Source organism: Bemisia tabaci, chromosome 3 (assembly GCF_918797505.1).
Source record: "Bemisia tabaci chromosome 3, PGI_BMITA_v3".
NCBI classification, from domain to species: Eukaryota; Metazoa; Arthropoda; class Insecta; order Hemiptera; family Aleyrodidae; genus Bemisia; species Bemisia tabaci.
In genome coordinates, this window is record NC_092795.1 from 39,149,400 (window position 1) to 39,164,158 (window position 14,759).

The window sequence follows — 14,759 nt, forward strand, 5'->3', positions numbered from 1 at the left end:
TCAGTATTACCTCTGAGGTGATTAATTGTAAAGTATGTGTAGAATACAAGTAAAATGGTTTAATTTTCTACATGAAATAAAGAAGACCAAGAATTATTACAGAACATTTGCCTGGTAGTTAATCTGTGTCCTCCTACTTCAAAATATTTGATAAGTGGAAAAATATGTCTGCCTTGATTTTTGAAAATGTCATTCTTCATAAAGTTCCCACCTATGAGCTGTTTTGAACCGATGTAAGAATTTCAGACAGATTATCAGTACCATCAATTTTTAGTAAAACTTTTTATTTTCTTCTTTAGCTCTAATGGGATATTGTGAATTCATTTTGACCAATGCCTCTTCTTAACACTTTTTAGTGACCACTGTGGGTAGGGAAAGTTCTTTCCTATCTTTGGATAAAAATTTGCCTCAATATATTAAAGTGTTTGAAATTCAGAAAAAAAATTTAGAAGTGTCATTTTTAACTGATCCTTATTTCCCCTATACATTACAGGTTACGAACGACCCGAACCTGAACTGATGACTTTCTGTTGAACCCATCAGAAGTCAAGAATCACCCATCTTGTGAGCAGCTTGGTTTTTTGTAATTATTCGTGTAATTAAAGTTAGGTGTAATGTAATTAAGGTGCTTAAGAGTTTGTATTGTTTGTTTAATTTGATTGTCTTCGTTATCCGATAATTGCCAACCGACTTGCGTCCATGAAAATTTGATTTTGCACAGAATTGATATTTGTTAATATTTATGTAATACCTCCAGTTGTTGCATTTCTAATTCAACCAATCGGTAATTCATACTAACGCCTCTGTTTCTTTTTAAAAGTATGAATGTTTGAAAGTATTTGTGATTCTTTTTTGACAGTATTCATTCTCAGTGTAAATGATCAATGTTCTTAGTCCTGTCCAATCTGTATCAATATTATTCTTTTCTTTTGATTCAATTGGAATTTTAATTTTATAAAAAGTAATTTTTTATAAAGAAATACAAACAGGGATTTTAAATTTAGCCTTTTTCCTTTCTTTTTTTTGCGCTGAGACGTGCAGCCAATGCAACACTGCCGTTTTCCTGTTTTGTTTTTTTTAATTTTTTAAAAAGAAAATAGGTAACCAATTTTATTTTTGAGCGCAGGAGTAGGTGAAATTTCAAAATATTGGTTTGCTATCACTGCAAAAGAGTTCATGTGATACTTGCCCACCGTTTAATGTATGAATGTTGGGAGTGAATGCAAGAATGTTCATAGTAAATGCCTAAGTTTTATAAAATGCAATGTTGAATGAAACATGTCTATCTCAAGCTATGGGTTCCTTGTCAGTTTCTGATTGTACCCTTTTGTACCAGCAAACACTTACATGAGATGAGAGAGTCAGGTTGAACCTCAAAAAGAAGGAGTATGCATTTCGGTAGATTTTAGTAAAGATCAAGTTATCAACAATCTGCAACCACCTTGAAGAAAAAAGGGAGGAAAGAAATAGATTCAGAAAAAAATCATTGTATCGTATTGTTCATAATAAAAAACTATGAAAGCCACATATAGCTACATAACTGTATTTGTATCATTGAATTTTTGTTCTCTATATGAAGGAAGATAGAAAAAGTCTGATCAGTAATTTAAGTTTACTGTGCTTTTTGTTACTTTTAATGCATTTTTTGATAATTCGAGACAGAGATAAGAAAAATTGGGTAGGTACATCATGATTTTTAGGCTAAAGGATAACTGTCTGCCGTAGATTGTGAACTGTATTTGGTAGCAGTGATACAGTTATTATCTCTATTATTGTGATATGTACCGTCGATTTTATAACCTTTTTTAATAGTTTTTAATATTCTTCAACAATTTCAAGGACTAGATAATACTGATGTAAACCCTCTTTGTGGAATTGCGACTGAAATTTTGTATTATTTTTTCTTTCAAAAGGCGATGATTGGTAAAAGTGATAGTCAGGTCATGATTGTAATTTTTGTACATAGATAAGCTATCTGTGTAATATTTCTATCCTTTTGATTGTTTTTCTTTTCGTTGCATTTTTTATCTTTTATTCTGTTTTATTTATATTTCTCTTGCTGACAATCTGAAAACAGTATCTCTTACAATTAAAGCAAAGGAAAGATTGTTTCCTCTTTTTTTCCTTTTTCTTTGTAACTACTCATCAACTTAAGTTAAAAGAGGAATTTAAACTGTAATCTTAATGTTTTATGTGTATTTTAAATTTAAAGCTTTTTAATTTGAAAGTAACAAGTTGAGCTGCTTAAATAAATGTAATTATCAGTGTGATCATTTCACAAGGGTTTAATCCTTGTTTTAATTTTACTCTTTCACCCTCACTTGTATCTCAACTAATCAGAGATTTTACCAGATACTGGGATATTTTCACCTTTAATGATGATTACCGATTACTTTACAATATGTATTTACATCATATTTTATGTATTTTGTCCTCCCTCCCCCTCGTTTTTCAAGGGAATTATCTCCCCTCTATTTTATCTTGCCTGATCATAGATGTTATGTTAAAAAGAGTTCCAAAACACTTATGAATGCTTCAACAATAAGCAACACATGAAGTTTCTAAATATTCCTTTTCTGTGTGTACAAAAAAAGTAGGTGTGAACTTCTTTTCTGAGTGTCTTGGTCAAAAAATATGCTTTGTAAAATTGCAATAAATTGTGCATTTTGACTAACTTATTTTTAAATTTTTATTTTATATTTGTTATAGGGAATAAAAGTTTCCTGTAAAAATTTAAATGAATGTAGTAAAAGTACATATTATCCCTTTTTTTGTGTTTTAAACCAATAGCCCTTCATCATTTGGTCTAAAGCATTCCACGATCACAAAATTTAACAGGAGTAACAGATGTCTCTACAACAAAACATTTTATCATCTCAATTCTAGTCAGTAACTTGAAATTCACTTACATTGCACGTGTTAATGTGTAAGAAAATAATGTTTAACATGCAAGAGAGTTGGCCCCTCTATCTCTCTATTTACAATTAGTGTTTTAGTTACTTATTTACCCTTTCCACTCTAAAATAAAAATTGTATAGTTAATTTTTTTCTACGCAAAAACATTACAATGATGATGATTGATGCGCCTTTGAAATTAAATAATTTTAAATAGGAATCTTGACCTCAGTTAATTTTAAAGTCAATTTATATTCAATTCAAAATTATAATTCTCATTTAATTCAAAGAATGTCGATCATAGTATCAGGACAATATATCCAGCATGCAGCAATAAGTTTCTTTCTTATAATGAATCGTCCCTTGAGAATAAACACAGAAGCAAGTAATTTATCATGGATTTTTAATGAAATATACTAAGGGATGACTAAAGTGGCATCCCTTTGAATATTTGCAAAAGTTCACACCTCTCATGCTGTGCTGGAAGTCTATTCTTAAGAGAAGATTGTTTTCTTTAAGAGTTCATCAAGAGAAAACACGCAGCCTCCATCATCTTTTGTAGTGTTTTTTAACTGTACATCTAGTATTAAGACTCTGCTTTTAGTGTTAAAACCATATCCTGTGAGTTTATTGCAAACACGCATCAGCATCAACTTTGTACTTACTCGAACAACTAACCTGTGATTTTCCTTTTTTTTTAATGGAGTAATTAAAAGACTTGTATGTAATCCTTTTGATGTAAGTACTGTAGTTTAATCTCTTTTAATTTTATTTTTCTCTGTATTTAATTAATGGAGGAAAATGATAAAACCAATTTAATCCAATAATGCAACAAAAACAGAGAAAATTTCTAATAATTTCGTTCTTGCTCTTTCACTTAGAATGACGAACATCTGAGAAAACAGTTTTTCCACATCCTTCAAAATACTCTAATTTTTTAATAGAAAGCATTCTCTCATTTCCGCATCAGAAAATTATTATTTAATTTTTTCCTTAGAACATGGAAGTGGAATGCAGAATCTTTAGCCCAAATGCACCATTCAGCACTGATTCGGAACTTGTTGTCACGAATGAATCCAAAATCGTATCGGACATTTCTTTGATTAAATTTTCTATTATGATATTTTTACGGAGTATTATAAAACCCTCTTTCAAGATCAATAAATACATCTTATAAGCACTTATTTATAGATCTCCTGAGATTCATTCCGAGAAGGCCTCTTGCAATGGAGTTGCCCTCATGAATCAGCAAGTAGAGTCTTGGATCAGAATATCACCTCAGGCAACAGTGCTACTCGTTTAGTACCTATGAAGTGTTCAAGCCGCACCATGCTAGGAAAATATACTTACATTCTGTGTATGACTCATTTTTTAAACCTGCATTTCGAAGTTTCTTTCACCATTATTTGTTGTGTTTGTTCTCTTTCTAAATTACTTGGATATTGTGGTAAAGGAACATCGAGCTCAATGCAATAAAATTTCAGAAAGCCCTATAGGGGCAGAGCATAGCTTTTCTCAGTAGGTATATCCAAAATCATGATCTAAAGGAAAAATCGTAAGTGTATAAAAAATATTTGATTTGTCCTGAAAGAGGACTAATATTATTTACTTAAATTAAACTCAGAAATTTCTTTGATCATGAGAAAATCAAAGGGAGTATTCGCTAAAATCCCTGGAAATCTTTAATCCATGTTCTTAGTCATTTACATGTTGTCGAAATCATGCAGAAAGCCGTATCCGAGCAAGTATCATTCTCACAAAGAAAGAAATAATCCTTTTTATCAATAAACAGAGGATAAGACTTATGGAAAGATTTCCAAGAATAATTGAAGACTTAGATTAATTATCTCTGTGAGAGGTATGATTCTTGGTGAGAAGAGGGTACATCCCCCTACGAATCGTAGAATTGTTGCTGGGATCAAATTTAGAAAAAGACAGATTTACTTTATTTTTTCACTGCAATGTATCTGAAACTATATATACATCTAATTTTTAGTCACTAAGCCCTTGTACTTATTTTATACTACGTTTTTACTGTCCCTCTTCTGTACATATGCTTTTGAAGTCATGTAAAACCATAGTTATCTTTTTTATAATTCTCCTTTATGATCAAATTTTATAACTGGTCTATTTGTCACTATGATGTCTTTTTATTTCTAACAGTATCTCCTTATGAAGCTAAATGCATATTTTATTGTTTAATTTTCTCAATGATGGTTCGAGCTTCATATTTCAAACATAGTATAGTAAGTAACTGTAAGTAACTAGAGTAAGTCACTCACATGTTCGCTGAAACACAGTTATCTGACGTTAGTAATTATACTAATTAAAGTTATCAAATTAAAGCCCAGGGTAAATTACAAAAGAAAAATACTCTCTTACTCTGTTGCCGTCATATGATGATTCCTCAACTTTTCGATTTGTCAGCTCCTTTCTGGACCGCTAACAACGTGCATCTGTTTATCTACTTCACATTCTGTTACCTAGGATCCTCAAAAAATTTGATTTTTACAGAGAAAATATCGATTTCTCTGAAAGTTTTCTGAAAAACATTATTATTAATTGAGTTTTTCTATTTATTCGCTGTGAATTTTGCATAAATTAAGCAGTATTTGTCTAAGTAAGAAAGTGTGACTAGAACTTCATAAAATTTAGGACAGCCTTGATCAGTAATATAAAACTATGTTCTGTGTGTACAAAAACTTTTGCCACTTGGTCCCAACTCCACTCACTCATAATTTCTGTCAACTCTCATTAATTTTGTGCATGAAACAAAATAATGTTATTTTCAAGCGTATTGTGTACAAGTACGCTTTTGTTTTTGTGTACAAAATAGGAATGTAAGTGTCTTCTTTATTTTTTTTAAACATACCCTTAATATTTCCTCAAATAAATTCAATACTTTGTATCCATCCTCTTAATTATTTCTTACAAATACCCCAGGATATAAAAGCCATACGCTTTGATCATGGAAAATTCTCTCAGCAATTCTTTCATTACCACGCTAGATTCTGTCCCACAACGTTAATTGGCTGTTATGCGAAAAAATTGGAGCGCAATCAGTCGAGAAGTGGCTAAAGTGGATATTTATCCTCATCATCAGATAGAGCTACGAATGTGAACACTGATGAGGGAGGTTATTGAGCAATGGCGGAAATGTTGCAGGGAGGATACAGTTTTGTCGAATGCAGATACTGCGTTTGTGGTTATGAAAGGGTGAGAAGAAAAATTATCATGCCTCTAGAGTGCTCTAAAGGGCCATTAGTCTAGACTTGCACAAAGAAGTTATATTTTTAGTCATAAAATTATTAGAGGATTTTGTTTCCTTGCTCAAAGCTATATAAACTTGAGACTTAGCTAATGCATTCTTTGTTATTAATGAGCCATTTCTCACCAGAAATAACTTTCTCTTTCTCTCAAGTTAGCAAATAAATCAAATGGTGTCCCTTTTTTAGAATTATTGCTATTTTAGATTTCCTATGGAATGGAATTTTTTTAAATTTTTAACTTATTTGAATTTTTTCCTCTTAACTTCATTTTATATACCAGATATGTTTTCGCTTTGATGGACTGTACTGCCGTGCAACGCAAAAACGCCGTAAACGCCATTTTACATTTTTTGGAAACGATGTATCATAGCAGAAGAACTTGTGTACCTTGGGAAAATATTTTTATAGAATGCTTTTGCAAATACTATCAAGAACTTAACCAGAAAATTAGAGGTGCATGGGTAAAACAGTTTTTATTTAATAAAGCATTAATTTCCAAAAATTGAGGGAAGATCTTGATGGATTTACGGCGTTCTTGCTTAGCATGGCAGTATAATTCACAGTTGGATTACCACTAACACTCTTAATCATAGTTCTGAACAAAAGAGAAGTAAAGAAACTGTCCAAAAATGAAAATATTTCATAGCTTTATTTATACCTTTCAAAACAGTAGAAACGGTGAACGGTGAAAGTTTCAACAGAATTTTCCATATCATTACAAGAAGAGAAAATCATAGGTACAAAAGTAAAAAGACTATAACACCTTAACCCAGTATAACAAACAATGCAAGAGAGACCTACACAACATATTTACAAACACACAGCCCTATGCTTGCACAACAGGCTCGCAAGAGAAGTTGAAAAATGATGCTGTTTCTACTAAAAAGCAAGAAGTGCTAAAAGTGGAGTATGTCGAAAAAGATTTCAAAAAATCAAATCAGACGGCTACTCTAATGCAACTCCTGCTATTTCAGTGATTCAATAGCTTGACAATTAAAACAAGAATTTTTGGTTTGACATAGTGAAATATGAGGTTGAGATTCTTAAAAAAGGAGGGTAAATAGCTACCATTTGCATCAATATACAGGTTTTTCAGTATTCAGTATGTTTATCTTTGCTTTTATTAACTTCAAGTGGCAGGCACATAAACTTTTTTGTCATGACATCGATCATCAAACAGCAAACATCCATCACCATGAAAACAAAACGTAAGTTCATTTTCTTTAAAAAGTTAATTCTATTTTGTTTCTTGTGTTTTTGGTCGCAAGTATGGAGGAGAGAAAACTGATCGATTACTAACTTTAAGAGTTTACATATAACTGCAGAAAGTAAATTTCTTAAAAGAAAACGCCCTGCTCATTCCTGCAGTTTTTTGTGCCTCCTTAAAAATTAAGGTTTTCAAATTTCTACCAGATTTGTTCGAGCTAGTGAAAATCGTTCAACATTTTCTACAAAAATCTGACCTGACACCAACAATGGTACTCCAGTTTTATTAAAATGAGCATACTTCTATTGAGTCTTGATTGAATCAATTTTGAAGAGTAATAGCAGACTTTCAGCTCAAACTTATACCACAGTTGGTCATTTCTGAGCAAACTCTGTAAAAAACTTAACTGTCCAAAATCAATAATGAAGCCCACAAAAGATGAGTTGGATGCCCCCTACAAACGATTTTACAGCCGTTCTGGAGTGTAATTTTAGCGGATACATAACATATAATCCTCACAAACTGCAGGCAGCAGTATCTGAATTTTTCAAGAGAATTGATAGAATTTTTGGAGAAAGTATAATTTTTACACTTTTCCGACTTTCTTTAATATTTTGCCCTCCAGGAGAATGAAGAGGACACTTGGATCTCATTCCAACTGTTATGGCCAATAAAACGAGTACATATGAGAGGAGAAAACTACCTGATGAGTGAAAGTAATCACACCATTTCATAAAAAAACATGTTGAGAGCTTTAAAAGAAAAAGAAGAAAAATCATGATTTAGTAAACTGCTCCAAGAAAGATTGTGGATTTCGTTATCACATCAAGACAAATTCGGATCATAATTAGAGAAAAAGTGAGATGAAAGACATCATGTAGAGAGTCAGCTGTAACAAAAATGGCAAATGATACTCCAAAAATCAATCTGAAATCCCGTTTAAAAATAATGATAATTGTAAAAACAAATTACAAATAAATGAATAAAAAATATTCAATGAAAATTACCTCCCAAATTCAGGGTTTAAATTTCTAATTCTTACTTTTTTTCTTTCTAGAGAGACTGATTTATCAGTTTGTAAAATTAAAAGCCAAGTTAAGTTTTTTAAAACAAAAATAGTTTAGAAAGTAGAGCTGTTTCTAAAAATATGTTGGACTTTAATTAAAATTACCAACGCAATGACACGGAATGATTTTTAGGTGTGCTACCTATACTTAAAACAATAAAGGATGAGAAAGAGATAAAATCAAATTTAAAAGTCCAAAGATCAGAATATAATCTCTGGCATGATAAAAATGGAAACTATAGTCATGTCGTATGTGAATATATTTTCCTTCTTGGATTTTGTTATGGAAATTTTACAAATGTGCTTCACGCACAAAACACCTTAAAACCCAAGACTTTTCTGTAAAAGGATTAAATAAATGTATCCATTAGCTTAGATTCCAACAAATATGGTAGAGTATTGAGAAAATCTCAAAAAGAAGGAGATGAGCGCAAGGAACTAGACATTAAAATACATTTCACAGCAAATTTCTCCTTTTTTATTTACCTAAATGGACCTCAGATTCCATAAAAACTAAAGTTCAGATGTTGGCTTTAATGTGGGACAAATCTTTGTGACATCTTTCTGGTAAGAAAGTAGCCTTGGTTTCAATTTATAGACGAGTTAGTTTAAAAAAAAAAATAATAAAAATTAAGAGTTTATGAACAGAAATCTTCAGACAAAGAATTTGTCAGAATATTGTGGATGTATTAAAGAGTTTTTGACATCAGAATAAGGAAACTACAACGATGTTTCTGAACCCCCGGGGTTCCGGGGGTTTCCCATGGGGTCCCTGCCATTATCTGACCAGAAACAACCGAGAAAAAAGCATGGTGCATGTGGTCTGGATCACCCTGGCTCCCAAAGACTTCATTTATGGGGTACAGGGAGGACCTTAAACTAATCTAAACTAACATCTAATTTTCTTTTCAAAAGAAGTGACCGGTAAAACAAGCAGGAAAATTCATTTATCAGGTTCATTAGACATGAGTTCACCCCTAAACTATGAATCAGATATAATTTTGCCATCGCGGTTTCTAAACTTTTACAATTCATCAATCTCAAGCAGGCAGATAAAACAAGTTGAATGTTCTATACATATGTATTTAAAACCTGACGATTGGTTTAAGAAGATTATGAAAATGAATTCGGAAAATAAAGTACATATTTCAAGAAAGACCGTTTATGCATTTTAATTTGCATTATCACAGGTCTTTTTTTTTGTAAAACAACATGAAATAAATAGAAATTCAAAGAGATGCATGGAATCAAAGAGAAATTAACAATGAAAGTTATTTAAGTATATTAGAGTGTTCTGTTTTAGTGAGGCTAAAATTATTAGGGCTATCACTAGATTACAGGGCGATAGCATTGTTTTTGGAGCACAGCTCACTTGACACAAAAAGAGGAATCACTGGAATAGTTAGAATACTTTCTGGGCTTAAAACAGGTTCACATAATTATTTACAGTATCCAACCACTTTCTTAAAAAGGCGTTTGAAACTACTCTAGCTAAAAAACCTTTCATTTTTTTATGAGAAGCTGATTTACTTATATTATTTTAAACTTGGAAAAAGGTTATCATCTCTTTCCTGAGCATGCAGATTTTTTTTATTTAAAATAGTCACGTTTGCATGCTTTCATGAAAAAAAAAAACACTCCAGATTTTCCAAAGAAATAGTTGTCATTAAATCCATTGATTTTGTTCCAATGGTAAAAATGGTAATGGGTTCAAACAATATGATAGACCTGCATCAATGATTGTTAGCTCTGAAGGAGCCCAAATCACAACAAAAATTTTTTTAGGGCCCATTTTCACAACTTAAACCAGATATAAAACACCAACTGAATTAAAATAAAATTCATGTTTAGCTCCTGACTGAAAAGAACTGAGCACTAGCCAAACATCTATTTAACTTCAACCTGTCAAAATAGGAGGTAATCGGCAGAGTTACATGAAATACCTATTCATATTTTTAATCAAAAGGTCAGAACCAGGCACATACCAATAATGCAGCTGCGGCAAGGACTAATTAGTCACAGGTGGGAGTATCGTTCTTCCAAATTTTCGGTACAGTAAAAAATGATGGAAAGAGAATGCGGTGAAATACTGCAAAACTGCTGGCAAAACATTTGGAAAGAATGTTTCTGTAATTTAACTTCCAACTAGAGGGAAGAATTGGAACAATCAGTGTACTGCATGAAGTTTAACTCTGAAGGCTGGTCGACTTGATTATAAGATCAGATAATAGATAGTATTCAAGAGAAGCCTAGGCGACTTAAGGTGATTCATCAAGCTCAAATGACATGGTCGAACTGGCTTGCGATATATTGCATCGATTAGATCAAAAATCTCGGAAGATTTTGAATTTTTAGCAAAAGAAAGGACGATCGCCCCTGCACATGAGCCAAAAGAATCATTTTAAACCTAAAAAAGGGCAAAATTCAGGGATGAAAGCAGAATAGTGTTAGGAAAAAACCTCCCATTTGATAAGGAAATCGATAGCTGATTCGAATGCGAGGTTTTTTCTGAACACTATTCTGCCTTCATTTCACTGAATTTTGCCAATTTTTGGGTTTATAATGATTCTTTAGGCTCATACGCAGGGGCTATCGTCCTTTTTTTTTGCTAAAAATTCAAAATCTTTCGAGATTTTTGACCTAATTGATGCAATATATTGCATGCCAGTTCCACCACGTCACTTGAGCTTGACGAATCACCTGAGGAAAACTACAAGAGAAACAAATTAGATCATTTGCCTCAGGACAATCATCTGAGTAGATTGGCCACTTCTTCATAATTGCTACTTGAGTTATGGAAGTTCATTGACACAGACCTTACATTTGCTACTGTCGGTGGTGACTTGCTCATATTCATGATTTGTGGAGAGGTTGATCTACAGTTTCGGTCATGCGGTGGCACAATATAATCACTAGCAACCTGCTCGGCAGGAGAAACTGACCTAGATACAGAAGGCATTTGGAGGTTATTTGATCGTTGTGCATTATCATTGATCAATGGGGTCTGAGGTGCAGATCGCTGCACTAATTGAATACTCCCAAATAAAGATTGGGAGAGATCCCCATTGGGGTCTACAGCTAGTTGCCGAATATTGGTGTACGATCGTGCTATATTGTCGTTTGCTGAATTCGTTTCTTCTGGCTTTGAGGATAACTGATTGCGTGCTTTTGTGGTGTTGCGGCGCAGGGGGTTTGGTGAGGAGCGGTTTGTCATTCGGAAGCTGGAAAAGTTCATCAGTCTTGACGAGCTCCGTTGGAGTTTTACCTCTGACTCTTTTGAGCGGCCGGAGCTTTGGTGCTGAGATTTCGTTCGGACCAGACCGCTACTGTTCCCCTCTGCAACAAAAAAAAATACAAAAAATTGAACGTTTTGTGGAAAATCCAATTGCTCAGTATTTATGTCCATCAATGCAAGACACAAAATTGAAAAAAAAGAAAAGAAACTTAAAAAAATTTGCGGGGAGGAGGGGGATCAATATAAAGTTTAACCAGCCAAATGGCTTTAGAATGAAGAATTTGCGGTTGATATTTGAACAAATATGATATGAGTGTTAGGCAGAAAATTTCCATTCGATAAATAAGCCGAATTTTTTCAGGCTGAATGGTTAAGGAAATCAATGACATCAGGCTTAAAGTTAAACATTGGTTCATAAACAAAATCAAACCGCTTTAGAAGAGCTGAATTAATACAGAAAAACTGGCACCTGGATATTAGCAGTTTTCAAAGTTAAAACCTTGAAAGGTCGCGAAATAAATGTGCTCCTTTTAAAAATACATTAATTCAAAATTTGCCTGTACAGACCAAATAAGCGAATCACTCAGTAATTCAAGTGCCTTGAAGCATATGAGGAGTAGTGGGTTGAGATTAGTTGAATCATTGCTACTGCTGCAGTTACTGCGCAAGATCAAGAGGCTTGGATAATACAACATTTTAAAGTTGATGAATTATGAAAAAGGACGCCATAAGGGAATATGCTGATAACATCATTTTTTATGGTGCATCAACCGCAATACATCCTTTAAACACGCATATTACTCTATATTATATGCAGAAGCAATATTTTGCACTAAAAAAGTATAGAGGGCTTGTGGGTGAATTGAGAAGATTTTGTGTCAGGTCAGTAATCTTGGTGCGACATGCTCCAGATGGAAAAAATTTACTCAGTCAAGATATGAGAGTGTTAAGCTTTTTTTTTTTTTTTTTTTTTTTTTTTTTTTTTTTTTTTTTTGAACAACCCTATATCGAAAATGCAATAAAAGAATCTCTTCTTTTTAGTAATGTTAATGTGGTCAAACTAAAGATGAGAGCTGTTCAATTTTTCTTAAAGCAAAAGCTCGCAGGCTAATTTCAATGCAGATAAAAAGCAAGTAAAATCAGTACAGCAGTGAATGCTAAAAAGAGTCAATTGTCAGCTGAAAAACTAAAATCACTGCGTCTGTTCATTCATTTAAACCTTGTGCTTTACAAAAATAGTATTCTACATTTATTTTTATCAGATTAAAGCAAATTCATCCAAGAGAAGAACTTTGTCAATACCATATTTATCATGACCAACAACATCCTCAACCTGGACCACTTTACCACTGGTCAATTAATATTAGAAACTGTCGTAATGCATCTTAGCAGTTGACAGTCGTCTACGACTTTCAGCATTACAACCTACTGAAGCTCACCTGTAAAATGCAGCCAAGCAAATTTGCTGCTGAGGAAATGAGAAAATAAGCTTTGTTCAGAAGACTTAAAATAGTAACAATCAATCTGGGAACTACCAAATGCTAAAGATTCAAGCTAAATGATGTTCTCAATTTCCAAACGTACAAAAAAAGAGTGGATTGCAGTCATATACAACCATGGTTTCTGAGGCTTGAAAAGCGAGGGTTCAAGTGATTTGAAGAAAAAAAAACTATGCAAGATCAACTTATGGTGTCAGATACATGAATTAATTTTAAAAATGTTTTAATATCCATCCACTTGAATCTCGGAACAAGATGTAAGTTCTGATTCTGAGTTGAACGGATGCAGATGTTATATTCTGAATTTTCTGAACAAATTTCTAGTGCAAGGCCAAAGCTATCACTTCAAGCCAAAACGCGCAAGATCTTATTATTCCTCTTTACAGAGATTCAGCCACAGCAAAAACCAAACAAAAGAGAAACTCAGCAACAAAGTTAGCAATCAATTTACAAGACTACGCAATTACCATTGATTTCTTAACAGTTCCTCCGATTTTCTTTTCGTTAATTCTCATAAATATTCTGAAAGAAATAACCCATACAAGATTCGATACAATAGAAACTAGTTTCTGATAAAAATATAGTTGATCAAAAGACACAATACAGAAAAAAGGTTCAAGGAAAGGCTCATGATTTTTAAATTAGAACTGGTAATATGTACATAGTGCTAAGAATCATAGCTTGGACACTCTCTTACTATGAGTTATGTGGCTCAATCTAAAGACTTAGATTATACAGTTGAAAGCGCTTTAGTCACTTTCTCAAAAGACTTTAACAATGAGGAATTCATTTCTACCAATAACCTTGTCTTGATATCACAATCTGATTTGAGAGCAAAATTCAGAAAGCTCTAGGTTCTGCTTTGACTAAAAGGTCTATCCATAATTCTATGCGTCTGAAATTCTACACACACTGGATTGTATTTTCTCACCAATTCTAAATTAATTAACTAAAAAAAAACATGGTCATATGGTTACTTCGAGAATATAATGTAAAATTTTAGAAAGTGAATGCAATACTAAAAAGATTTCATGGGAGGTGAGCGGAATTTTAGAACTATGGCTGATTCATAAGGCATTAATGTGCTGCAAGCTTAGAAGTACGCTTTTTAAGCTTGTATCTGATTTTTCACGTTGTTCTACAACTAGCCACTATAAAAATTATTTTTATTGCCCTGTACCCTATCAACCTGAGTCCAATGCTGATTTTGGTTATTTTTAGACATTAGCCTGAAACTACTTCATCACTTCATTTTTCAATACCTAGGCAGTTCCTCCATTTATAAGGAAGTTGAGCGACAGTTTGATAGTTTGAAAGAAACAGAATGCGTGGACAAGATGATTCCTTCTTGACTTGCACCAAAGCTGTATTTGTCTAGCTTCTAATCTGAGAAATAAGTGATCTTTCAGGGATGAGAGGCAGTTCTGCCTCCATCTCTTAGGTGATTGTCCAGGTTGCCTTCGGTCAAGAATAAAATGACAAAAATAAAATGAGATCATTTCACCAAATATCTAACTGAGAAACAGTTCGTTGGTTACAAGTATTATTAGTGGCCTCATATATTGTTTCTAACATTCTACAGCTTTAA

General features: G+C 32.8%; 2 protein-coding genes across 5 annotated transcripts in view; one reads left to right on the plus strand and one right to left on the minus strand.

The window, feature by feature from the left end:
- The window catches only part of LOC109032347 (fasciclin-2), a 34,153-nt gene extending 28,350 nt beyond the window's left edge, over positions 1-5,803 (plus strand). The window contains exon 14 of the mRNA XM_019044424.2: positions 494-5,803. The gene's annotated coding sequence lies outside the window, so the exon portion shown is untranslated. The remainder of the gene's footprint in view (positions 1-493) is intronic.
- A 991-nt stretch (positions 5,804-6,794) lies between these two features.
- Positions 6,795-14,759, minus strand: part of Ac78C (adenylyl cyclase 78C) — a 257,078-nt gene continuing 249,113 nt past the window's right edge. For 3 of the 4 annotated variants that reach the window (XM_019044443.2, XM_019044446.2, XM_072298337.1), the window contains one exon: positions 6,795-11,773. In XM_019044443.2, the coding sequence (XP_018899988.2) occupies positions 11,187-11,773 (587 nt within the window). In that variant the 3' untranslated portion in view covers positions 6,795-11,186. Of the gene's footprint in view, positions 11,774-13,638; positions 13,694-14,759 lie in introns of all 4 variants that reach the window. The other variant, XM_072298338.1, reaches the window with a different exon arrangement.